At 37.0% G+C, this 27307-nt stretch overlaps 1 protein-coding gene across 1 annotated transcript in view; it reads left to right on the top strand.

The window, feature by feature from the left end:
- ITGBL1 (integrin subunit beta like 1) overlaps nt 1–27307 on the top strand; it is a 145838-nt gene that overhangs the window by 66427 nt on the left and 52104 nt on the right. The window contains exons 5-7 of the mRNA XM_072853727.1: nt 2065–2205; nt 4946–5086; nt 10133–10279. Coding sequence (XP_072709828.1) covers nt 2065–2205; nt 4946–5086; nt 10133–10279 — 429 coding nt within the window. The remainder of the gene's footprint in view (nt 1–2064; nt 2206–4945; nt 5087–10132; nt 10280–27307) is intronic.

Genomic DNA, 27307 nt, shown 5'->3' with positions numbered 1-27307 from the left:
TTTGCTTTGTAACAAACCTCTACAGTACATAACCCTATGTTGAACCAGGCCTTATGCAGAAAAAGTGGACAGCACATGAACTGAAGGTCAAAGGTACATAATTTAATCACAGAAAAAGCAGACCCCACATACCTATCTGGTTATTGCTTCTCTCTCTTTGTCCAGAGAGAAAGTTGTCCAGTTGTCTCCTTTCATACCCTCTATGCGGTCTTTCCTTCCACAGGATTTCCACCACAGAAATCATTTAGGTTTATTTATGAAGTAATAAAGAAAGAAACAGAGTTCCAACCCAGTTCTGCTTAGCTAGCAAAGGCCCCTGGATACTCTCCACAGACAGGCTGAACCTAATCAGTGCCTGTTGTACTTTCACACTGTGTAGCACCTACTTAGTTGCTACATACCCTTTATTGCCCTTGAAGGTATAGGCAGGTCTTGAAGATTTTAATTGTCTTCAAAGAAAGCCAACTCAGGAGGATCAAACTAATGAAAAAACAAAAGCTTCTATTTACACACATTTCTAAAGCCTGCAGCTGTGAGCTGGGATTTTGTCCTGGAAAAGCATACAGTGCCATGCTGAGATATGGATAACATGCATTTTAATCTTTGCACAGGGGGACTGCATTTTTTAAGCAAAACAAGTCTTAGGTAGGGCAGAGTTACAAAGATGTATCAAGCTTTTCCAGCCTCAGTTGGATTTTGATCAGTCAGCTGACTGTATCACTTTTTATTTAAGGTTACATAAACTTTGGAATCAAGTTGCAGCTTATTTCTAATAAAGTATCATGGTGTCTAGCAAATTAAATTCTGATCCTGATCTTTTTTATCTAAAGGCTTTTTTGCTCTAATGGAGTGATTTTGTCTTCAGTCAAGAGCAAAAGGTAGTGGCAAATTGTATCATTTAATTCATATTTATTTGAGGACTATACAAGTGTGAGTGAAGAATGAAGTAGTGCTGTTTTAATCTACTAAAATTGCCGGTAGATCAAATTAATTTACTCCTTCACGATTTTTCCCTTTTTCTTGTCCACTGTTCAAGAACAACCTTTTGCTAACAAGCACTATTTTAGACTGTCTTTGTTGTTTAGTTATCTAAGTAAGATGGTATTTTTATCTTCTGTTATTTTTTGACATTTAACCCAACAATTGTAATGATAATTTCATGTGTAATTGTAAAAACAGGAAAAAATTGTATTCCATAGGTCTAAATTTGCACTCTTGATAGTTAGGGTGTAAGTTGACCAGACTGTGATAGAGATGACCAGGTCCACTAAGTTTAATATACTTAGAGGGAAAAAAGGACAAGATCCTGACTTGATCCTTCTAGTAAAGAATTAACTTATGGCTTTAAGATTAGTAAGAGTTGCAGCTATTTAATTTAAATTCTTTGTGTCATTGAAGCACATGGCAGAAGTACCTTAGTGGATCAAGATGTTCAGGAGCTGGTTTCATCAAGCCTCAGATGACCCAGCTATCTTTCTGGGAGATGTGTGGTTTGTTAAATGAACATCTAAAAGGTTCATTTCACTAATTCTCATCTTTCATGAACTGGTTTATCCATGTTAAAAAATCTTCTTAACAGGTAAAAAGGGAAGCCATATACAATGTAGACAGTTTGTAGTAAATCCAGGTTCCTTTGCTGGAATTATTTGAAGAGTCAAGAGCACACAATGCTTTCTTAGACATGCCAAGTATGGTGGGCAAGTGTGTCCTATCTTAACATTTAAAGCTGTGCTTAATTTTAACTATTACATTTACTGTCTTCCAAATTTACCTATAAAGTTTCAAAAATTAAGCTTACAAATATAAAAATATTGATGTTATTTTCTTAGTGTTTATTGATTAGATTTAATCTGTGATTAAATGAAAAAATGCTCTAAAATAGACTTGGGGTATAATTCAGATATCCTTTGTCTTATTTTATGTAGGCATATACAGTCCATAAGTTGTTTCTATTCGGAGTCTAACATTAAAAGTTTTTCAAAGAAAAGATCAAAACAGTTAAATTGTTAATGCCTTCTAAAAACTTGCCTCTTTCTCACTGTATAAAATTTGTTTTGGGTTAAGGCCATGGAAAGTGTTACTGTGGAAACTGTTACTGTGAGGCTGGTTGGCATGGAGATAAATGTGAATTCCAGTGTGACATCACCCCCTGGGAGATCAAGAAAAGATGCACATCTCCAGATGGCAAAATCTGCAGCAACAGAGGTGTGTCATTCACACGTTCTTTCTACGCGTATTTATATAGCTTGCTTTTATTTTACAATTTTTACTTTTTCTGCAGTAGGACATAGATTATGTTTGCTCATAGTTTCTAGTTTGTTCTCACTTATTTCAAATCTGGATATACGTTTCCAAGTGAGTGGGTAGATACCTGTGTTTAGGTATAAACCTACACAAATCCACACCCATTTTTTGCTTAAGCTGACCCAAGTTGTTCTCATCCTTCATTTTTGCAGTAAGGCTGAGCAAGATAATTTGTTATTACATCTGCTTTGGTGAGACACCTGTCCTGCAAAATAAAATATTTGCAGATTTTTGACTCTGAATGGATTGGTGCTGTAAAGCCACCAGGACTGTATATCAATTCACTCTTGAAGAAGACCAAGGACCCACAAATGAATAGGGAAAATGAAAACACAAAACTTTTAGTTTCCACTGCAACCTGAAAAAACAACTAAGAAGTGTTCAGTAACAATGCTGTGGAATGCATACAAAGCTGGAAAGGTAGACTTCACACAGTATTTCTAACTACATGGGGTTTTATTTGCATAAAGTTCCAGAATTTGAATTTTACCTTATAATTCTGTCTAATTTTGCCATTTTGGAAAAAAAAATAGTACAAAATAAGGTTGCTTTTCACTAGCTGCTATGTTTGGCTTCATTGAACAAAGAGTTAAAAAAAATGTTATTTTTTTGGCAATAGTCCAGAATAATTACAGTAGAGCATAAGCGCAAGTCACATAGATACCTCTCTTAAAAACATCTCTACTGACAAAACCTGCTATAGTGTGAACATCTAATTAGCCTGAGAGCGTTTAGAAAACTCTCTTCTCTTAATTATGAGGAAATTGAAAGATTGGCTCAAATACAGAGATCATGTAGGCTCACTTAGTCTTGGGACTTTAGCAGTAAAAGATTTTCTGTAATTCTGGAAATAATAAATATTGAAGTGGCTTCAGATCAGATGCTTTGTTTGCACTGAGAAAGTGATTTCTTGTCAAAGAATTTCTTGTCAAAGCAATTTTTTGTTCAAATTCGAAATTTTAATGTGCAAGTATTTCTTTACATTTACATTGTAATTGGGGGAAATGAGGATAAATCATATAGATGATATTCTGAATAGCTACAAACTCCTATACAAAGGTACATTCATGGGATGCTTCTATATTTTTAGCCTTTCATGTATTTGTGATTTTATCCATATAAAAATTTTGCAGGCTTTTGACTACATGAAGCTGCTTTCCAACACAGCATTTCTACTCTTTTTAGTCATATTTACCCAGTTTTCTGTGTTTATACATCTTGTGATATAGGTGCAGTTCATCTTATCAGTCTTGAGCCTTCTAAAAATTAAATATTGAGGCTAACCTTGCTGTCCAGCCTCCTTCAGTGTTAAGATGGATAAATTGTATCTTTCCACCAACTGTCTAGTCAACCTGCTGAGACCAGATGTGAACCTTTAGATTTTTTTAAACTTTGGTGAGACGGTGTTTTGCATTCCGATATCCAGGACGGCTGATCCAAATTCACTTTGAAGTTGTTTCTGGGAAGATTAATCACTCTCCAGAGGCATTTCCTCACTTTCTGTGGTTTTTTTTGTTTGTTTGGTTGTTGTTGTTGGGTTATTTTCCTTCTCCTTTGGAAATGTCACTGAATTGTGAAAGTATCAAAAATCAGGTACAAATTTCTTGAGGGCTGTCTGGGTGGCTTTAGCACTAAACGGGGCAGCAGCTCTTCCTGCATCATGTAACTGTCATGCATGCACGATTGTGTAGACCTTCTCTTTTTAGAGAATGTGCCCATATCTATATGTACTCTTTTGTCACGCTGTCCTGTTGTCCTCAAATGCATTATATTGTTCAGAGTAATCTGAATAAGATGACAAAGGCTTTGGTGGAGTACCAGAAGGTGAAGCTACGCTCCAGGAAATGACCTGCATGCACCTGTAAGGTTAGGCTGCTTCTTTGTGCCTGTTGGCATCTCAGAAAAAGTAGTGAGTGTATGGCCCTGAAGCATATTTGGTTTTCTGAATAAGGAAACTGTCTTTTTTTGTTCTGACTTCCCAAGTAAGTAGGATGCATGTTCTCTGTATATCAGTAAGGTTGTGCCAAATTAGCATCTCTGTCATATTTCACATTTCCCTTCTCATTGTAAACAACAGGGTGTGGCCCTGAATATTGAATTGGGAAAAGTGGAAAAGTATCATTTTCATGTAGATCTGTGCTGATGTTCTTCTTAAGTAAAGAATGAACTCCTGGACATTTTCAGTTGGATTAGAATTTTGATTTCCTTCTAGTTTAAATGTTTATGCTTTAACAATCGTTAAATTTCCACTGTGCCCAAGCCCAAGTAATTTAAACAGCATTGATTTTTATTGTCATTATGGTCAGGGCAAATTACTGTTGATGTCAAAGATTTACGACTGTTCTGTGCACTACATTTTTCAGTTGATTCCTAACAAGGCTCAACAACAAAAAGAAACTTGAACAGGAAGCCAACTTGTTTGTATAAAGTATTACTACTAAATAATCATAGAAGGTTTTAAATCATAGAAGATGAGCATATGCTCATGATTAACACTTGCAGGTTTGAAACTGCACTCCTGTGAGAGCAGAAAATTCACAAGTGTAAGTTCCTGTAATCAAACTACTATTACTCTAAATTACTCAGTTAATCTTCTATCTCGGTCTCTCTCTCTTTTTTTTTTTTTTCCCCTCTTTCCTAGGCACATGTGTATGTGGAGAATGCACATGCCATGATGTGGACCCAACTGGTGACTGGGGAGATATTCATGGAGATACTTGTGAGTGTGATGAAAGAAACTGCAAAGCAGTGTATGACAGATATTCTGATGACTTCTGTTCAGGTAAGGAATATATATAAAAGGAACTTATGTGTAGTTTTGTAAAAAAAGCATCCAATTGGTCTGATCTTGCTCTTCCTTAGTGCTCCAATTCTTATTTTCCTAGCTTAAAATACACCAAGCTTTACCTGGGTTTTTTTGGGAGTGGCCTTTTTAAATTAAAAGACATAATTCTGTAAAAAAAAAAATATTTCCACGTCTAAAGCTTTCTTAAAACATGTATTTTTTCTATGCCTTTTAACAAAATTCTATAAATATGAAATACTTTTAGGTGCCCATCTCCCTTCTAATACTCTGTTCTTCAGTGTAACCTAACATAAATTGGAGAATGGTTGAAACTTTAATATATATATATATATATCATTGTGGTTTAACCCCAGCCAGCTACTAAGCACCACTCAGCCGCTCACTCACTCCCTCCTGGTGGGAGGGGGGAGACAATCAGAAGGGTAAAAGTCAGAAAACTCGTCGGTTGAGATAAAGGCAGTTTAATAGGTAAAGCAAAAGCCGTGCATGCAAGCAAAGCAAAACAAGGAATTCATTCACTCCTTCCCATGGGCAGGCAGGTGTTCAGCCATCTCCAGGAAAGCAGGGCTCCATCACGCGTAACGGTTACTTGGGAAGACAAACGCCATCACTCTGAATGTCCCCCCTTCCTTCTTCTTCCCCCAGTTTTATATGCTGAGCATGATGCCATATGGTATGGAATAGCCCTTTGGGCAGTTGGGGTCAGCTGTCCCAGCTGTGTCCCCTCCCAGCTTCTTGTGCACCCCCAGCCTACTCGCTGGTGGGGTGGGATGAGAAGCAGAAAAGGCCTTGACTCTGTGCAAGCACTGCTCAGCAATAATGAAAAATCTCTGTATTATCAACACTGTTTTCAGCACAAATCCAAAACATAGCCCCATACTAGCTACTGTGAAGAAAATTAACTCTGTCCCAGCCAAAACCAGCACATATATATATCCTTCCCTGGAGAAATTTAAATTTGAAAATTTGTTAGATCAATTTTTGTTATTTCATGTTATATGGCACAGAGAGGACAAGCAAGAGGGAGAAATTTGAGGAAAAGTGAATTAATGAGTTAATGAAAAACAGTACCCTGAGAATACCAATTGACCTGAGAACAAGTAGAGCATCAATATGTGGAAAATATGAATGTGTGGTCCAGCTACACATCACTGACTTAGACACTTTCACCTTCCTTTTTTCTTCTACTTGTACTTCAAAGCATTATATTCAAATTAGTTAATGTCCATCCAGCTATCCAAGGTTTGCAGTGTATTTAGATTGATGCTCCATGTATCAACTAACAAAAGCTGAGGTTCTGAGTGAGACCTTGCATACAATTTTGTATAGTTATTGATAAAGATGCTAATACTGGGCAGGAGAGAAGGACTGTGATCAATACACAGCATGCAATTTGAACACACAGGAACTTTGCAAAAACAAATGAGGGTGGTTTCAAAGGGATTTGACAGATTACAGGTTGTCAGCTCTAATGCGTCCTGTAGAAATCTGATCTGGCCTAATTAATAATAGGAAAAATGCAGTCACATCAAGGAAAATAACAATGTGGTATATTCTTCTCCTATTACTAGAATGAGAGATCCCTCATAGAAAGATCATAGGAGTTGTCTGTAATAGAGAGAGAAAGCTGAAACAAACATGATACATAAAATTCTTAGCCTCTTCTTTGCCTGTTATAAAGGTGAAAGGTTTCTCAACTGTTGTGTTGGGTTTTTTTTAATAAATATTGATGAATCACTAGCTAATAAAATGAGAAAAAAAGGAGAAAGAAGCATTTCTAAAAACCTTCAGTGAATTCATTTGCTTGTTACAGTTTCAGCCACCTGCAAATGTTATATAGGTTTATTTTAATTAATAAGCTGGAAGGATGTAGAACTGCAGTCATGAGAGCAGCAGGAGGATTGACTTTGGGATGTTGTCTATTTTTGAATGTATTATTGTGTTACTGAGTATGTTTTTAGTACTCAGGGACTGATCAAAATGTCAGCATCGGCTAAGGACTACAAAGCTAAAAAACAACATGGTAAATGTGATCTGTAGGTAAGGGTGAACACAAGAATTTCAAACCTAATTGGATTAAAGCAAACCTGTGGCATCTACAGCTAATGCTGCATCACTGAAACAGGGCTTGAACTCCCTCTTTCCTGGACATTATTGCCATTGCTGCTGCTGCAGCTCAGGGCGGTAATGGTTGTAGGAAAGCAGAGAGTAAGAAAGTATGGACAGTTACAAAGGAGTTGGGGGGAAGGTATTGCCATTTGACATTGGATTAAGGACTGCTACAGTGTTCTTTATTACACAGACATAACTGTAAATGAGCAAACCTTACAAGAGATACAAAAGGAGGTACTCACATGGCTTGCTTGATGTAACTAAAACTCATGTTGAAGTATAGCTTAGCTTTTCTATCTAAACAGCAAAAATTTTAGTACTACTTCTTATTCTTATGTTTTAGAAAAGTGTAATTTAACCTTAGATGGCCATCCAAGTATGCATTCCTCAAATAGATTGTGCAAAATTCTCCATTTTCACATGAAGCTGTGTAAACAATGTCTTATAGCCCTGCTGTTTAGTTCTGTTTCAGAAATGGACAAGATGCATAAGTATTAATTTTGGTTTCTTGTGGCAGACAGACAGAATCTGGAATTAAATCAAAGATCTACTAGCAGAATTGTAATTGGACAGCTTTTTTATTTGTTTATGTGAAATAAATTTACTTAGTGCACAAAGTGTGCACGTGTTAGGTGTGTCTGCAAATTATCCTCATTTTTCTCACAATGATTTGTAAATTGATTTCGGATGAATCCAAGAGGGATTAGTCAGATTAGAGAAAATAATCCAGCTCTCTCAAAATCTACATCAAATGGAGCTGATACAAAACTTTTCCTGTCTTGTTCTGCCTACCTAATAGGTAGAGACAGGAAATCACATTGTCCTCAGTAGCAGACTGAAATGATAGGAAATCATGTTTACATGTAAAGAGTTTTACTGTAACTGAATGAAATGTTATGTTTATTTCATAAACTACGAATGACAGGAATTGACAGCCCTGCTGTGAGGATTTAACATCGCACAACAGCAGCCCCCTCCAGGAGCTTCATATGACTTGGGGTGACTGTCAATTTGCAGTATCTCATATTGGCAACCGGATGCCGCCTTTTAACACCTGAAGTGCTGTTCAGTATGTTACTGAATGATTTTATTTCAGAGGTGTTCACAACGTTAAAGTGATTCTCTTCCTTTAAAGAGAGAATAGCTTTCATGACTTGACATAGAAAGAAAAAAGGCTTCCATAAGAAAATTCCTACATTCACACATCTCATTAGCTCCTTTGCTGTGGCTCTAGCAAAGAAAGTATTACATGAAAGAACATCATCATCTCATAAGTATCCATCTGGATCTGGGAACACATGTCCAATTTGCAACCTGTCAGCAGGTACACATGAAAGCAAGGGACAGAACCATAGAATCATAGAATAGTTTGGGTTGGAAGGGACCTTAAAGATCATCTAGTTCCAACCCCCCTGCCATGGGCAGGTCTACCTTCCACTAGACCAGGTTGCTCAAAGCCCATCCAACCTGACCTTGAACACTTCCAATGATGGGGCATCCACAACTTCTCTGGGCAACCTGTTCCAGTGTCTCACCACCCTCACAGTAAAGAATTTCTTCCTAATATCTAACTTCAATCTACCTTCTAAACAAGAGGAAGCCTTCAATGCTTTTCAAGGAAAAAAAAAATAACTAATGTAAAGAAAAGTCATTCTTGTGAAATTAAGAAGACTTGTATTCTGGGAACTACTCTGATAACTCGTAGAATGCTTGCTTCCTCCCATTTTCTCCTTGTGAACTGATAAATGCATGTGTTTTAGATATATAATATAAGCCAGTCTTAAAATACAAGTACGGTTAGAAAGAGAGATAAAATCTGTATTGCTATGGTTTTCAAGAAGAACCTGGATAGACAAGTGGACATCAGAGCAGTGCTTTGAGGTCCTCTGTCCACTGAATGATGACTATGTGAAAATTGTGAGAGAAGATCTAACCTGCTGTCAGAGCTCATGAAAATAAATATTTGATTTTATGGCAAAGAATGTTTTTGCTGATGCTCAAAATTTCCTCATCCAGTGCAAGGAACATTTTGCATTGCCAGAATCCCACTGCTTTATGCAAAAAGCATTAGGCTCATGATGGGATTAAGGGAGCTGGGCAATTAGCTTGGTTTTTCTTGGTCTGGATATGTTAGCATTTTTATAGAGGAAATAGATTGTTTGGATGGCTTTCCAGGTTAAGGTCTCAGGAGGGATTCCCCCCTAACTACTTGGCTGTCACATTTTTTAAAAGAAACTTTCCAGAAAAGCTTCTATGGAGTTCAGTTGCTTTTCCTCACCTCAACTTGCACAGTGTAAGTTGTGTTTATGTTGCTATGTTCAGACATGGTCAGGAAGAATCAAGTTAGCTAATGAGATACCAAAACCACATCCAACTGCCCTATTGAAATGAGAATTGATTATGTACAGTATTTTATTATTTGCATATCACTATTTAGTAGAAGGCACTGGTTTGAGACTTGGAATTGGTGTGACATTGCTTGTCTCTAGTGGATTATGTTGATTGCAAGTAGATAAAAGATGGTAGTGATATATTACCTAGACAATATGCTGCAACTGTGGTAGAAAAAGAAGAACATAAAGGAAAATGAAATATTACCTTATGACGGCCCCACTTTTCCAGACAGTGGTGAAATGTGTATTTGTAACCTCTATTCCACCATTTCGCAGGAGGAGTGTGTGCCAAGTGGCAAAACATCCCTTAAGAAAAAAAATTAAAAGGAAATATGGCTCAAATGGAATGATAGACCAGTGCTATTTTCAGAAAAAAGTAGATATAGTGAATTGATTGTATTTTTTTCCAGTCTGATTATTTAATGAAACCACAACTTTGATAAAGTTCATCTAATAATGAAGTTTTAATACCTATCATCAGTATGGAGTCTAATCTTTAATGGTATTCATTGTAAAGGTCATGGACAGTGTAATTGTGGAAGATGTGACTGTAAAGAAGGATGGACTGGGAAGAAGTGTGAACATCCACGTTCTTGTCCATTGTCAGCTGAGGAAAGTGCTAAGAAATGCCAAGGAAATTCTAATTTACCTTGCTCTGGAAGAGGTAAGCACATTTCTGGAAGAATTTTTATGCCCTTAAAATGTACTTCCATTAAAAGAATTTTTACAGATGTCCAGCATTACTAGTACTGAAAAATGTGAACTTTCTTGACTTACTGTGCACGAATCACACCTGCATAACTTGTGAGTTATGAGAAGGGAGGAGAAGAATACAAAGGTCACCTATTTTTCCTGTCATCTACTGTTTTGTGTTTTATTTTACATATCTCAACATTTGTTTTGGAGGCTTTCAAGGATGCTTTGAAGATTGCTGCAGTTAAGTCTTTAATAAAGATACATTAAAAATATGAACCTATTATATGCATTCTTTGACAAAACCAGGATGAGATTTTCAGCCTGTGTAAAATGTTGTGGCACCGTTGTGATAAGTTCGGATTTACACTGCTTAAGGACCTGGCCTACTGAGTGCAGGGCTGACTTCTAAAATGCAGTTGTTCTTCAGTGCAGTTTGCTAGTTAGCCACTGGGTTTTCATTTGAAAGTATTTATTTGTGACACTGTAGCTTTTTCGAAGGCTTTGACTAAAAAAATATACTAAGCCATACATACAATTGAAATACACATTGCAAGCAAAAGGAAACTTCTCTCAGAAGGAATTTGCTAATTTTCATCTGTCACTGTGTGAACTCTGGTTTTCTGCAGAGAAAAGGGAGAAAAATAAATATGAGACAGAGTTGTTCTAGAACTGGTAATTGAAGTTGTTATGAATTCTGCCCACTTAAGTATTTGCTGGGAAAGGTCTAAAGCTACTCTTGAATTATTGCATTTGACTCTAAATGTAATTTCATTTGCAATTTCTTCTTTCACTAATACTATCTAACATAGTCAAAAATTGTAGGCTGTCCACCCAAGTTAGCACTGTGATAATTGCATTTTTCTTCCCCTGTAAATGTGTGGCATCTCGTCACTTAGTAAACACAGCATTAGCTGTATCTTAAAAGAACTATGTATTATCAGTTTGTTACTTGTTTTTTTCTTAATTAAGCTACAGTTTTCTGTGAATTACATCTCTCTTTTCTTGCTAAAAATTCTCAAAGGAATTTTTGGCTACAAGTTAGGTGAAACATGGGCATCTGTAGACAATTGACTGCACTTTATTGTTCATGATAGCAAGAATCACAACTAAAAGAAAGGAGTGTTAACATTTTTTTTTTTTTTAATACTGGCTCATTCTTTTCCTGCTCTCATTGGATACTGAACGTCTCTTCTCTCATCTGCTTCACTAGGAGTTGTGTATGTTGAGCATTTGGAGTCAGATCTATGATTTAATTGCATTGTGCACTATGAGAGTCGAATGACAGAGAAAAGAATGACAGTCATAAAACCAAGTTTAATTTGAATAAAAATACAGTCTTAAGTTATGGAACATATTGTCGTATTTATATTTTAAATTTTGAAAAGTTTTATTAAGTATAGTGAGAAGAGTGAGTTTAAGGATTTCAATATTAATGGCAATAATTCTATCCTCTTGGCTTTCTGAAAAAAACACCTGAGCATTAATGCTGGCAATGTTCTCCAGTTGAGATACTGCCAGTGAAAGAAGTCTCTTTCAGGTGAATTCATTTGACTGAATGATCTCTGGTCAAAATTTTCAAATAAAGTACAAGCAGTATCTGTAGGAACAAAAGGCTTGACAGTGGCTTTCACTGAACTTCCTTTGACTTCCAAACAAGAAGAGATCACCAAGGTTTATGAGGAGTGCAAATGGCACAGATGTGAATCTAGGACATAGTATGATAGACAGCTGCTGTAATGAAGGAACAAGAGATTCTGCATTCCACGCTTGAAAAAAAATTCCCATGAAAATTGTCATTGTCAAATGGGATGTGGTATCTTCTTTTAGTTCTATGAACAATTTTGTTTAGGAAATTGGGAGAGAAAAAGAGAAAAGAGATTTTAGTCTATCATCTGTAATTTACTGGGTAGTGTATTTATTTTACCCTGAACTCCCTGGATTTCCCTTTCTTCCATCATATTTCCGATGTAATAAAAAATTTGAGGAAGTTCCTGTACTGCTGAAGTGATGCAGGTGTTTAGTTCCTATGAAAAATTGTCATTGGACTTGCACAGTTAAATTCTTTGGTCCCATTTGAAAATCCTAATACTTGTCATTATAGCTTGTCACAGGCAGAAGTCTTACACAAGCAAATGAAACAAAATTAAGATTTCGAATCAAATACAACCTCTTTCAAGTCTTCTGGGGTGGGAAAGGCCATGGACTTGTAACACCACCCCCGATTTTTCTGAAGTCCATAAGGAGGATTGTATGACAAGGAGGGGAAAGTTCCAAAGGAAACGGAAGTCTTACCTTTTCCATTTGAACATTATTGTTTAGGTAACCTCCTTGTAATATTTTTCTCCTGGCTATAGTACTAGGATAGTAAGTCCTTGTATAGGTCAGTAATGCACTGCACTGCTGGAGAAGTTGAGTGCTTAATGTCCTTATTTAATGGGATCTTTTAGTAAGGCTGTTCATGTATGGAATAGGATGCAGAACGGGGAGCACAGAGATGCAGGTGCATGACTTTTTGACTTTTTCATGTATTGTGTTTCCTTGAAGAATATTTTCTATTCATCTGTACCTTTTGTTTCTCGGTTAGTCAACAACAGTTGTGACAGCTAACGTACTCTTTTGCAATCACTTTTATGGTCTTGGATAAAGACATTGAAGGACAAAGCATTTTTAGGATTTTTAATGCCATGTAGATATCCAAAATGTGTAGCGAGAAAAAGAGAACTGTTACAATTCGTAGTCTCTTTCTATAGTCTCTGTCTAAATGCTGACATAGGCTCAGATTTTCAGGTGGAGGAGTTTGAAACTTCAGTTGTGATACTCTGTTCCCAAGATTAACAAAAATTATATTTCCTAGATGGTATTTTCTTGTTGAAATGTTAAGTATGATTTCAAAATGTGATAATCATTCACTTACTTAAACATTAGTAAAAAACCATCCATGCTGCCTGAGGAAGCATTGAAGAAATAGTCCTTCAAAGCTTTGGCTGGCCATTTTTAGTTTTTTGTGCATTTTTGCAAAACTTTCTGATATGGAAGACTATAAAACTCCCTATGATTCAGCTTCAGTCTTTAAAATCTCTGATAATAATTACAGAAGGTGAACAAAAAGAAAAAACAAACAAACAAACCAACCAAGCCTTCAAATCCTCTACATTCCTCATTAAAAAGAAGGTTTGGGATTTGTATATTTTTGTGTCAGAGATTTGGGATGGTGAGGGTTTACATTAAAAAAAAATCCTTTGTTTCACTTCACAAAATTTTATAACATTAGCACAAAAAATATGGCAAAATGATACTCTTCAAAAATTTTCAATCAGTCTGAGGGCCAAAAGCTTCCATCTTTGAACTTAATTTTGGTAAGGTGCTTATTTTATACCTTATACTTTGTTTTTACATGTAACGATGAATAGAAAAGAAAAGAGAAGGTTAGCCTAATCTTACTCTTCTTTTAATGATTCAATGACCCAATATGTTTGTAATATTAAATTTTCATATAAAGTACCAGGTTTTTATACAAATGTACCCAAATTTTTATTAGTTACCTTTAAGGCAAATTATGTTCCTATATAGATAGAAATAGAGAAAGTATCAGCAATGTAAACGAAGAGAACTGTCATGTGCCACCTAGATTTTGAGAATCCCAGGTTCCCTTAACTGTAAGTCATGTAACCTCAGCAAGAGAAAAAAAGGATATAGGAAAAGAATTAACAGTGAAAGAAAGCTTTTTTTAAGTAAAGTGTTTAATATGTCAGGGGTACGTAAAAGTTGTATTAAAAATTTTAGAGAATTGAAAGGAAGTTATGAAGAGCACAACCTAATTAGATAATCACTATCCATAAAATGCTATAGATTACAATTTCTCAATCTGCATTTCACTCTCCTGAGAGCAGATGAAGCAGTGAACTTTTATTCCAGACTGTAATTCCCTTCCTGATTTTCCCCAGTCACTCACAGGAATAACAAGCTGTTTCATGGGTGTTGGTCAGCATGTGGGGAGAGCAGAGATGCTGCCAAAAATATATTTCACCATGGGCTTGTATTTCTCAGCTGCTTCAGTAGGTGAAAGAGAGAGAAGGCTTTATATTGACATGCTGAGCAGTAAGGGAGAATGTCTACATTCTAAAATGATGTTATAAAGGCAGAGGAAAAATAAATCCTCTCAGTTACATCCATCAGGCTGTCTTTACCTTCAGTAGTTCCTGTCATTTGTAAAGGGAGAGAATGATCAGATGAAAATTTGGGGAATTCAAATACAGTATAGCTAGGTACTTTCCAAAAATTACTTTCCCTACAAAAGCACGTTGAGGACGAGGAGAGCTTCTAGCCAGCTTCATTCACATAAAGTGAATAATTCCATCAACACTCTTATTCCTGAGAGTGGTTTTTTTACTTGCTGCATGACCCTTCACTATAGACGTAATACTTTCACAGTGAAAGTCTGTCCCTTTTAAGAACACACTGTACAACAAGACCAGTGTCAGAGAGAAAGGACAAGACACACCAAAAAATCCTTATGGTAAGAAACAAAGAGATAGCATATTGTTGTCAGGATTAAGGGACAAGACAAAACACTTTTCTCTTTAAAATGCACATCATTCACTTGAGTTTCCCCTTAGGGCAAAAAGTAGATTTCAAACTAGTTGTAATAAAAAAGCCTTGAGGAAGAGAACTGAAAATAAAAAGATGAGGTTTTGAGAATAATAGATGAGAGCTTTTTTTTAAATAATCTTGTTCTCATCACTTACCCTTAGTGAAGGCAGCCATCCCATGGCAGTGATCCAAAGACAGATAAGTGACAAATCTTCTTATTGGTAGTGTCTTTTACCATTTTAATCTCTTTTCTATAATTGCTTTTATTTATTTGTCGTATGGAGAGAATGAAACTGTTTCTTTATCTGTGAAATTCCCCCTTACACTTGTGCTCTAGCATTGGCTATCTGAAATATGAAGTTTTTTTTATCCTGTACTGAACAAGTTTTTTGTTGTTTTTGCAAAGTCCCATTTTCAAAATATTAAATTTGTGAGTTCAAAAGTTGTATGGCATTTTGAAAGTTTACTGACATAGTTACTTTACAGTAACTTTGCTGTTTCTTCTCTATTTAAAATTATCAGATGTTGACTGACTTAGTGGAAGAGCAACAGTGCTCAATGCATTATTAAAGATTCCTTGTGGTGAACTGAGACAGTGAATCAATCCCTTGTGTTCAGTGTTGGATTCTGTAATGCATATTGCTAGTCTGCAGGATACCTTCTCCTGGAGTCTGGAAACAAAGCTTAGGGATAAAGGTCAATGACGACCCCAAAGAGCAGTGCCATTGGCCAGTGGCTGCTGTAAAGTCCTAATCCTTTTTGGGATATCTTGGCTGTACTATTGTATAATATACACCTTATGCTGCTCTGAAACGTAGTTCATCAAAGCCTTGGCTGATACAGGAAATGCTGTAAATTCCTGTTGATACCACACACCATGATATGCAGAAGGAAAGAGAAACACATGGAATAAATCGTCTGTGTACCAACAAGGGTGGATGGAAACTAGGTAAAAAGATATGTGCTAAATAGGTTCCTAAAAGCAGGTGTAACTATGCAATTCTCTTCTGACTTTTGTGAAGTCTTGCATGACTGATCATAAATATGACATAAAATATTCAGCTTGTAAATAATTTCTGGGGTTAGGTCATCAACTCCTATAGCTTCATATAAACCTTTGGATGACATCATTTGGTTATATCTTCAAGATTTTTAAATCTATGCAAACTGTAATACAGTAGTGCCAATCTGATCATGTATCCAAGAGGTAAGTCTCTAAAGAGAGGTATGATGCCTTAAAAGGGGAGAAGTGCTGCTGGTGGCATGGGCCAGATCGTGACAACTTGTTCTGTGCTATTACCACTGGAGCCTTATTTACTATAGTTTGATGTCCTCACAGTTCTGGTTCTTTTGTTCTAAGTGCAATCATTAATTAAGGACTTTGGGGTCCCCCTCTGGTATGATATTGCCAAAACCAATCAACAAAAAAATTTCCTATTTCTATTAGGTACCTATAAAAAAACATCGTTTCTAAAAGCCTATTGCTTGTTGACTTAGAAGATGATAGTAGAAGTTGACATTTGAATAATTCACTGTACTTCATATATGACAGGATGGGGTTAGAGCAGAAAAGTGTAAACAATCCTGAGGTAAAATCTAGGTTACTATCCCTGCTACCAGCTCTTTATTGCAGCCTCTTATTATGCAAATTGCACTGTTTAATTGAAGTGTAAATTACTCTAATGTACATCATCTCTGAATTTGGCCTGCTGTTTTCATTCATTTTGCATGACCCTTGCATTCTGAAGGAGGTCTTAATTAAAGCACTATAGTAGACAGCCTGGCAGCAAGTAGTGTTATTAGCTGGTGTAACAAGAACAGAACATAAATGCAAGTCATGCGTCACGTCTCCAGCTTTCACCTCATCAACTTTGAGACTGAGCTCCGGTATACATCTGTGTGCTTCAGGCAGAGAGGCACTCTTAACTATACGAGTACTTTAATGCCGAATGAGTTGGCATAACAGTATTTGTTATACAATTTGGTATACCCTTATATGCTGGACTGGCACTCTGAACTCTACTTGTAGTCTGTTGAAGTCTAAGAGAAAAAATACAGATAAATAGTTGCATCACACTCCTCCTAGATTTGTCTATCAATAGTTTAGATCACTGATTTTAAACTGCTTCTCTGATTCAGGCTCTGCATGAGCCTATCTCTCTCTGTTAATTGAAGCAGGATCCTCTGGAAGCTGCCTTTTGTTAGGAAAGCCAATCTGGAACTGCTGAGAATATTTCACCTTTTTCCATTTCTGATTTTTTAAAATGTATTTATCTTTTTTTATCAGAAAGTGTGGATGAGTTCAATACTTCAGTATTTCTCTGTAGAGAAAGTTACTTATTTATCAGTGACCCACCTACAGCACTCCTGGCTATTGGTTTTGCCTTTTACTGTTCTCTTTTTGGGGAGACAGCGAGTGGGGACAGAGGAACCAAAGAAGGACTGTAAATCAAGAGAACATTTCATTTCTGCAGTGAACCCATACTTGCAGTGCTCATAACTCAGTAATAAATAAATGGTTCAGGAAGTACTTTGTTTCTGCATAAGTGCTTTTTTAATCTCTTCTGGTAGAAGCAGGGTGTGTTTGAAGTTGTCTGTTTCTGAGATGTAAGTGGTATTGCAAGAGTGAAGTAGTTCACAAAAATTTCTGTAATAGAATTTGTTAATGTTCTGAAGTTTCCCGCTTGTTTTCACAGTGAGAAGTTTGAGAAAGAGGTAAAGAACCGAGGAAAAGTAACATATCTGTTTTAGGATGATACTTAGGAACTAGGGCTGTGGGATAAAAGCCCAGTATATCAAAGGAATTTTTAAACCATGGCATCTATGGCTAGCAGAGTAACAACCATGGATGCCACTTTGCAATGAGAATAACTTGACATGCTCTTTTTCAGTATAGCATTTTTTGATTCAAATATCTTTTATTTTATTCTCATGAGTAAGAAAGGCAGTGTAGGACAAAACATTCTGATGTTTAAATGGATAGGCAAGAGGCAGGCACAATTATTTCTATATGATATATTTATGTAATTACTCGTATGTGATATATGAATATACGATTATTTATTATGAGTGTGGTAGATGTCTGCTACAGACCACCTGATCAAGAACGGATGTAAATGAAGCCTTCTTTAGACAACTGAAGGAAGCCTCAGGATTGGAGGCCTTGCTAATCACAGGCAATTTCAGTCACCTTGATATCTGCTGGAAGATCAGGAGAGCTCAGTGCAAGTAATCTAGCAGATTCTTCCCACATCTCTCAAGCCTCTGAACCTCAAGGCAGGGACTGAGGGAATGAAATCCCTCCCATTGTAGGAGAAGATCAGGTTTGAGATCACCTGAGGAACCTGAATATACATAAGTCCATGGGACCTGATGAGATGCATCCCAGGGTCCTGAGGAAACTGGCAGATGTAGTTGCCAAGCCACTCTCACTCATATTTGAAAAGACATGTCAGTCAGGTGAAGTCCCCAGTGACTGGAAGAAGGGAAACATCACAGTCATTTTTAACAAGGGTAAAAAGGAGGACCCTGGGAGCTTCTGACCAGTCAGCCTCACCTCTGTGCCTCGTAAGATCATGGAACAGATCCTCTTGGAAGATATGTCAAAGCATATGGAAGACTGGGAGGTTAGAGAGACAGCCAACACGGCTTCACCAAGGGCAAATCGTGCCCAAGTAATCTAGTGGCCTTCTATGATGGAGTGAGTGCATCAGTGGACAAGGGAAGAGCTACGGATGTCATCTACCTGGACTTCTGTAAGGCCTTTGATACGGTCCCCCCCAGCATTCTTGCCACTAAATTGGAGAGAGATGGGTTCGATGGATGGACTGTTAGATGAAAGAGGAATTGGCTGGATGGCCATGTCCAAGGAGTTATAGTCAGTGGATCAATGTCCAAGTTGAAACCAGTAACGAGTGGTGTCCCTCAATGGTCTGTATTGGGATTTAATATCTTCAGCAACGATGTATACAGTGGGATTGAACGTTCTCTCAGCAAGTTTGCAGATGACACTAAACTGAGTGGTGCAGTTGATACGCTTGAGGGAAGAGATGCCACCCAGAGGGATCTTGACATGCTTGAGGAGCAGGCCCATGTGAACCTCATAAAGGTCAACAAGGCCAAGTGCAAGGTCCTGCACCTGGGTTGGGGAAATCCCCAATATCAATACAGACACGGCAGATGAATGGATTGAGAGCAACCCTGTGGAGAAGGACTTGGGGGTACTGGTGGACAAAAATTAGATATCTCCATCCTTGGAGATTTTCAAAACTCTGTGGGTCACAGCCCTGAGCAACCTGCTGTAATAGGACTGCTCTGGGCAGGACTTAGGGGTAGTTGACCTCTGGAGGCCCTTCCAGCATACATGATTTCATGAGTCTATGATACAACCTGTGTACAAGATATCTTGTAGCCAATCAGCTTTGACTTCTTGTGCAATTTTGAAGAGGTTGGGATACAACTGTGTAACTGTCCATTCTGTGGAATGTGTTATTTCTAAGTACGTGTCTCTGCTGTTTTTAAAGCTTATATATTTCAGAGAGTAGAAACAATTCCATAGAGTAGCTGGAACACCTAGTGTGACCATAGATCACCTACAGCTGCAAAATTTGAAAAGCAACCAGTTGGCTTAGTCATATGTCAGTCCTCTTCATCATATTAATGGCTATTAAATCATAGCATGTAGCTTCACCTATCAGGAAATAACAGCAAAATAAGTGATCCATGCACAGATTAGTGCCAGCCATTTTGTTTCAGAATTTTGAAACCTGGCATATGTGTTATAGTTTGCCTTTGCATTATTTCTGCTTACTGGTTAGAAAGGTAAAGGAGTGTGTTTCCTTGCTTTTTCCAATCATTCAGCCCAGCTTTATCTTTTCTCTGAGATCTCCAGAAAAAAGAAATCAGTGTGGAAATGCTTTATTGGCAGCTGTTAAGAGACAAGATTTTATGTTGTACCTCCACCGGTGAAAAGGGAGATAAAATGCAGCAATACATTTTTGTACTCAGTGGGCCAATCTGCACAAGCCCGCTAGCCAGCCAGCTTGCGTGGTTTTGTTTCTAATGAGCCATATGCCTATTGGAGTGTATTTGGAGGCATGGGTTTAGGTAGGGTCAATCTGATGGATAAGAATGGGTAGGGTACAAAAGGCACAAATCTGTAAAAAATTGGGCTTACTCATTTCAGAGCTCAGGGAGGAATGTGTTTTTCTGATGCCTGTGAGCATTAACGACATGGAAGATCTCTCTTATTCCCTCAGTCAGTGCTTCTGAAATGCTACCATCTCTGGACACATTGCAAATTTCCTTCTGTATGTAATGTGGTCTTCCTTGTTCTTGTTCCCTTGATTGTAATTCTTCCTCCAGCAGACAAAGATGACCTCTTTCATCTGTGAAAGACATCTGTGAAAGAACTTGAAGGCCAGGACTGCCTTCTCTCTGATAGCTAGTTATCTTCTGTACATAGTCTCTTCTGTATCCCAGTCTTGCTTAATTGTTCTTAGCCTGTATCCTCCCATTTTCAATTGGTGGGAGTCTCTCTTGCTGTTTTCTAAATTCAGGGATTGTTCGTTTGTCTTTTGACATAGTTGGCCTTTTTTTCAGGCACCTCTGTTTTTTCAAATTGTTCGAGCTTGGCTTCTTGTTTAGCAGGGCAGGGAACATAATGTAGAAGGCAAACTGAAAAACAAAATTCATAATCTATTTACCTTACATCTATATAACTTAAAAATCTCAGCATTGAAATTGTTATCCAGAAAAAGAGTACATGAGAAATAACAATTTTGCCATAGTGTTGTGTGTGAATTTGGGTTAAACTTTCAATAGTGCCTGTTCTCTTTGCATTCCAGTGAGATGTATATCTGTAGATGATGCATATAACTTAGAAGAATTCAGTATATATTAATAAGATGTAATAGATCACCGTCTTAAGTTATCAGGCCAACTTATGCTGTTTACAACTGAAAGAACATGGTTAGTATTCAAAAAGTTCAGGCAAAGCTTTGCATAAGTGGATACTTGCAAGTGCTATGCTTTGCAGCAGGCTGGCAATTTTGGAACATTTCCCTGTAGTGGATTGCTGTAATTATCATAATTGCCATTACCTAATCAAAGAATGGACTACACTCATTTGTGCTAGACTTCCTCTGAATCTTTTGTCTAGTCTGTCTCTTTCATTTGATTGGATAGTGAGCTGTATATAGACCTGCAACACATCAACACTTTTGATGGATGGTATGTGCTTGTAAAGTCTAGAAAAGGAATATATTGTTGTCAATGCTAGATGGAGAAACTGCATACACTTAAGCAGTAAATCCTGATAGTCAGAGGTTTGCAGTAAAATTTCTTTAGGTTCTGCTGAAGGATGCCTAACAAACATTAAATATACTTGCTGTTTTGATATACCAAAATAATTTGTAAGGAGGTAGAACATAAGCTATTTGTTCCAGTAGGAGAAGACATAACCAATTAAAATTAATAATAATGTTAAAAGTAGATTAGATTTTTGCTGCTCTGAGTTGTCATCCTATTTTGGTTCACTTCAAAAATGATGTCTGACCTGAAGTCAGGATTTATCAATGTCTTGAGTACTTGCAGAGATATGGGAACAATTCAAACTACCGAAAAAATTATTAATTGAAATGTGCAAGGGTAATTGTATGAAGGAATGTTTATGCAATGCATACAACATGACAGATAGATGCAGGTTCATTTTACATTTGTGGAAGCATAGCAGCTCTTTAAAATGAAAGTACCTTTAAGTACCTTCTCTCTCATAACTTTGGTATATCAAGTATTTGCAGTTTGATCACAGTAACAGGAGACATTCCAAAAGAATCTCTGTTGGGAAAAAAGAAGCAATTGAGGTGTGTGTACATGTTTATGTGTGAGAGCTGATTAGATTTCACAGCTTGTTGAGTAGAACAAATACCTGATATAAAGTCATGAAGTTGTACATTGCAGCAAAAAGTGAGATGAAGGCCTGTATGGTCCAAAATTTTTACTCATCCCCATAATAAATGTATGTATTTTGAAACATTACTGCATGAGTCAGTTTGCATTTGGAAATGCAGAACTGACTGGTATATGCACAACAGCATTTTTGTTTACTTGTACAGCTGCCTACAGGGGGGGAAAACAAAGTCAAGTCATCATGCTAAATATACGCTAGCTATTGTAAACACAGTAGAATATTCTGGGTGAGGTTCATCTCTTGAATTTATCCAGACATCAAAAATGTGAGATCCTTCAGCCTTTGTTTTCAGTGGAATGATAGTACCTCTAAATCGGAGGCAATTTGCCCATTTCTTCTGTATTTCTGTGTTACTGTAAGATGAATTGTCATCGTTCATACTTTTCCCTACTGTCCTTAAAGAGAATGACTATCAGGGTAACCTTTAGATGCCCACATTTGGGTTCTATGAATCCCACCAGTTTACAAAATTATTTACCCCAACTGTAATGCTTTACTACAGTACAAATAAAATGAATAGATGTCTGTGTGGGCTGGAGCAAAGAACCTATGCTGCCGATATGCAGATATGAGTCCTTTTTCTGAATAAGTTGCTGTAGTTTATGGCGTGTTTTGAGCTGCCTTAGCAGTGATATCTAGACTAGTAAATTAAATAGTGCTATGGATCATCCCCAGGCACTGCAGCTTGCTTGCCTGTAATGTCAGATTGTTAGAACAGTCACTGGCCCACTTTTGCCCTGTGTCAGCTAGTATTCTTTCCAAACAATTCCTGCTTATAGGTCAGGAATTAGCGTGGGCTAGTGACTAGTCCCAGTAGGCAGTCTGGATGAGGCCACCTTCATGAAAGACAGCTTGGTCGTACAGATGCCAGTTCTTCCATGCCAATTGGCCTCAGTGCCAGGGAACAGTCCCAATCCCATTTAATTGACTAGTAAAGAGCTATCTATCGAATACTGTACTGTTGTTATAGTAATGAAGATTGACCTTCTTTCTGCACTGTGGTTGGTGTGGTATCTATGTAGCCCACAGGAAAAGATGAAAGAAAGAAAAGAGTTTCCAGCACACCTTGCCAAGGACCCATTGCCTGCTCTGTGCCTTCTCCAAGACAGCGGGTTGTGTAAAATAAATGGATCAGTGCTGTCCCAAAATTGATTTTGTATAGTGTGACCGGAAATTAGTAGATTTCCAGGTTGACTGAGTAGTTTGATTTCTTCATTCTTTTGTGCTTCTTTTATGAAATTTTTTTACTTAAAAGCCCTGAAAATTCAAATGGAAGCAATTTTTAAAGCTGAAAACTGTTAAGAATTGAAAATGTTCAGATAGCTGGTGAATACCATGACACGTTGTTTTCCAGAATTTGCTTTTTGGAAAGGAAGCCTGGACTTCATGGCATAATTTTCAAAGTCCAACTTTCTGTGGTACAAAAATGACACCCCACCTTTTGTCTTAACTGGATTTAGACCTGACCAGGTTCTAATCAATGCTTACTTGCTTATCTGCCCTATAGTTTCTTGTTTGAGGAGTTTGTTATTTCTCTTCAAGTATTTTGCTATGTCATGCTTATGGTGCAGAATGAATTATTCCGCTCCCACGGTAACTGCATATCAGTAGAGTGTATTTGAAGCATAAAGGTACAAAGATTAAAAACTTCTTCAAATTCTGTAAGGGAGAAAGGTATTGAAAAGCTAAGCAAACTTTATTTTTCTGATAAGCAAAAATAATCTTGCATGTTTATATCAATACTTATGTTCTGCTTTAGTTAAATTCTAAAGTGCTGTTTGCCAACTTTGGATGAAGCACTGACTGATACATTAGAGATGCAGGTATTTGTAAGAGTCAGAACACTATAAAGGTAATTTATTAAGTCAGTGAATCTGATTTTCAAAGTATGGAGGCTTTCCTATCAGGAACAAAAGTCCATCTTTTTTTAGCAAAGTAACTTTAAGAAGTTAATGCATTTAGCAAATGCTGAATTTAAATAAACGTGATCTTGATATTTAAACTGAACTTTTACTGTACTACTTTTTGAGGTTGCTTATGTGGTGTGAAGGTGCACAGTGATCAGTGATATGATTTATGAGGAAAGAAACAGAGTATCTTGCAAAAACATGAAACATTTGTTTATTTTTTTCTGAGGAAACTAAAAAGGAAATGTTATGAGTTTCTGTCAGGTAAGAATTTCTTTAAAAAGATGGTTTTTAGCACATTAGTTCTTTAGAGTTGTAAAGGTCTATCCAAAACCTATTGATAAAATTCAGCAACACTTTTTATGTGGATAGTGCTTTTAAAGTATTTTGTTCCCTGTGATTGTATAAACAGTTGCATCCTTGCTTTGCGTAGGAAACAGAAATTATAGCATAAGCTCCATGAGAGAGAGAGATGTGGAATTGTTTCCCTACTTTTAAGTGCTCCTAGAGAGATTTGTGTGCTATGAGAACTGAGTACAGACTGGACTAAATATTTTAGCTGGAAGCAAGGAACCTGGGCGAAGTGACACTGGGGGGAAGTATCTAGGCTTCTCATCTCTCACTGGGAGTTTTTGCAGTATCAGTGGGAAGTGGGAAGCATAGTTAGCAACTAAGAGCCTAAATACTTTCTGAAATCTTTGTTACATATAAGCCTAAATGTTGATATGAAACTTGGGAAATAACTCTAAAGTTGTTTTCTGCAATTTATGTTTGGAGAAAACTGGTGCAAAGTTCAATGACAGTTCAAAGTCAAGAAAAGTCAGGCTGAGAGCCAGTCTTCATACTGAGAAATTCCCAACAAAGTCTTCTTCCAAGTCAAAATCTTTGTCCCAGAAGTTGCGGATCTCTTTCTGAGATAGTGTTTCACAAAGAGGAACAAGAAATTGCTGTAATACATTATGTCAGTTTTGTTTCCTGAATACCATTAATGCATTTCTTTTACAGGAACTGCTGCAGTTTTTCTAATTAATCGGCCCATGAGTTCAAATGTTCTGCCCTTTCCTTGCCATCTTCATTTGTCCAGTGCTCAAAATACTTTCAGCAGTCAGCTTTGTCAGTTCTATTAGGAAAATTATTTTATGGCACACTTGAAGTCTGATATTTGTCTTTGTCTGTGTTGTCTTTAGTTTGTCATCTAAATCACACTTCAGAAAGCCAATAAAGCGAGACATGACCCAAAAAACTAAGTACTTCTGATAAAATAATAATTTCTGTGAAATTTTCTGGAATTTCAGCTCTCCAGTTCTAAAATTGAAAGCTTAGTGGTGGGTAAAACCAAACAAAACAACTGTCTTACAATTATAGAGGTTTTCAGAAAGACAGATAAATACCAGATCCAAGAAACTGCTGTCATAAAAATATTAATATTTGCTGAATCTGCTCCCTCTGAGACATGGAGGCAGAGAAGGGCAGAGAAATGAGATACTAAACATTAATAGTTTTATTTTAAGCTTTGGGTTTGTTGGTTGGTTGGTTGGGGTTTTTTTTTGGGGGGAGGGGGGTGTTTGGTTTTTTTCCTCATGGGTCATAGTCATGGTTTTAAAGCCCAAGTGTCTCAAGATGTGCTGTTCCTAATTTTTTATAAAGTACAATAATGTACACCCTTTCTTTCTTGTATTTGTACTATAATAAATAATTACTATCTACTTTACTTACTCGTTATATATCAGTCATTGCCTAAATACCTGTTTCAAAATTATACCACTTTAACAATGAATGTTTTTGGAAAGTCACGTGCCAGAGAACTGAACATGAACTTCTATGCATCTAGTGGGGTCTCTTTCTCTACCAGTTTACTCATGAATCTTTTAACTGCGTCTTCTGCCTCTTTTATGCAGGCCAACTTTGGAACTGTGTTTGGAGTTAATTTAGACTATTGTTTGCTTGCTATACATGCCTTTCTTCTCATTGTGAAAGGTGTCCATTTTGTAACTGTGCCAATACTGTGTATGTTTATAAGGCTGTGGAACACACACACACACAAAAAATTCCTTCTTTCTAAGTGGGTCATGATCCCAGCCTGTTATTTCCTACTAGGGACTTGTTTCCAAGCATAAGACAATGATTAAGAATAGACGTTGAAGAGAAACCTGGAACATAACACCTTGTTTCAAATTTAGAGATTTCTCCTCTTAAATGACCTTTGGACTCATTTGCAGTGCGTGAAAGTGGCAACCTTACCACACCTAACAGTTTACAAACAGTGCTACTTATTGTTATTGCCAGTAGATGGCATTCTTTATATTAACTAAATAATTAACTGTTTGAAACTTTTTGTCAGTTTTTTTTGCGGGGGGGAGGTTGATAGACATTTGCTTTTCAGAGTATTCATGGAAATCATACATACCTGCTATTTTGAAATGTTTTGTCAAAACTCCTTGTTTCAATTCAACAAAGCAGTCTTACTTTTTTCAGAATGAAAGTAATTTCAGACTCATGTAATGATGCAATTCAACTGATTTAGTAATTTTTACTTTTATTTGTGGTGAGGAAAAGGAAAGGATTTTGCTTTTCCTCTTTTGGAAGATAAAACAGAATATTTAATGGAGAGCTTAGAGTTTAATATCGCTGCTTTCACTCAAGAAAACTTCTTTAAGAGATATTTTTTCTGCCCTATTGCTTACTGTCTGCAACACCTACAGACTGTAGACACAATCATTTTTTCTGTAGCAGATCTGTAATGACCTGTGGCAGAGCTGGAGGAATAACCCAGCAACCTGAGTCCAGGTGTAATTTATAGTTCACTAATGTTTTTCTTTTTTCTTTTTTCTTTTTTCTTTTTTGAATGCTTAATCCAAAGCCCCCTAAAGTTAACAAGGAGATGTATATTGGCAAAAGAACTTTTTTGACCTGTTTCAATGGATACTGAAATGAGAGGGCTGCTCACAAAGTAAGATACTTTGATGGAAGCTAACCAGAAAATTTTTAGTGCATTAGTCATATTGGAATACATGACCTTTGCAATGATAAATGAGCAACTGGAGTGTAGAAGATATTTCAAGATCCATTGCATTTCAAAATGTATTGCATATTCCACTGCATAATCCAGATATTGATCCGTGTGGCTTTTGTGTGTGCTGAATGCTTATTTCATAGGCACCAACCAGTAGGTAGGAGCCGGACACCCCTGAAGGTGTGTGCACTAGAAGTCTAATGTCCCCAGCTGGGATACTGAAATACTGTACACTTGGTTCAATTTGCTATCGCATGCGAACTGAGTCCGTCACTTTGTGCCTGTACAGCCACCATCTACGCAGACGTGAGCTTGAGGTGAGTGTGAGCAGCAGCCTCTCAGATTCTGGGCAAATGAGCCTTCTCTGGTTGGAGGAGGTACAGCCAAATGTGGAACACTTTCCAGATACAACTATTGGTGATGATGAATATATATCTACTAAGTAATGGATTCCTATCAGCAATGACTTTGTTTCCAAATCTAGCTTTTGCATGGTAGTGATTTTCAGTCCTTAAT

The sequence above is a fragment of the Ciconia boyciana genome, chromosome 1 (assembly GCF_034638445.1).
Source record: "Ciconia boyciana chromosome 1, ASM3463844v1, whole genome shotgun sequence".
Lineage (NCBI taxonomy): Eukaryota > Metazoa > Chordata > Aves > Ciconiiformes > Ciconiidae > Ciconia > Ciconia boyciana.
Note: the sequence above shows the minus strand (reverse complement) of the source record. Positions and strands in the feature narration are given on the sequence as shown.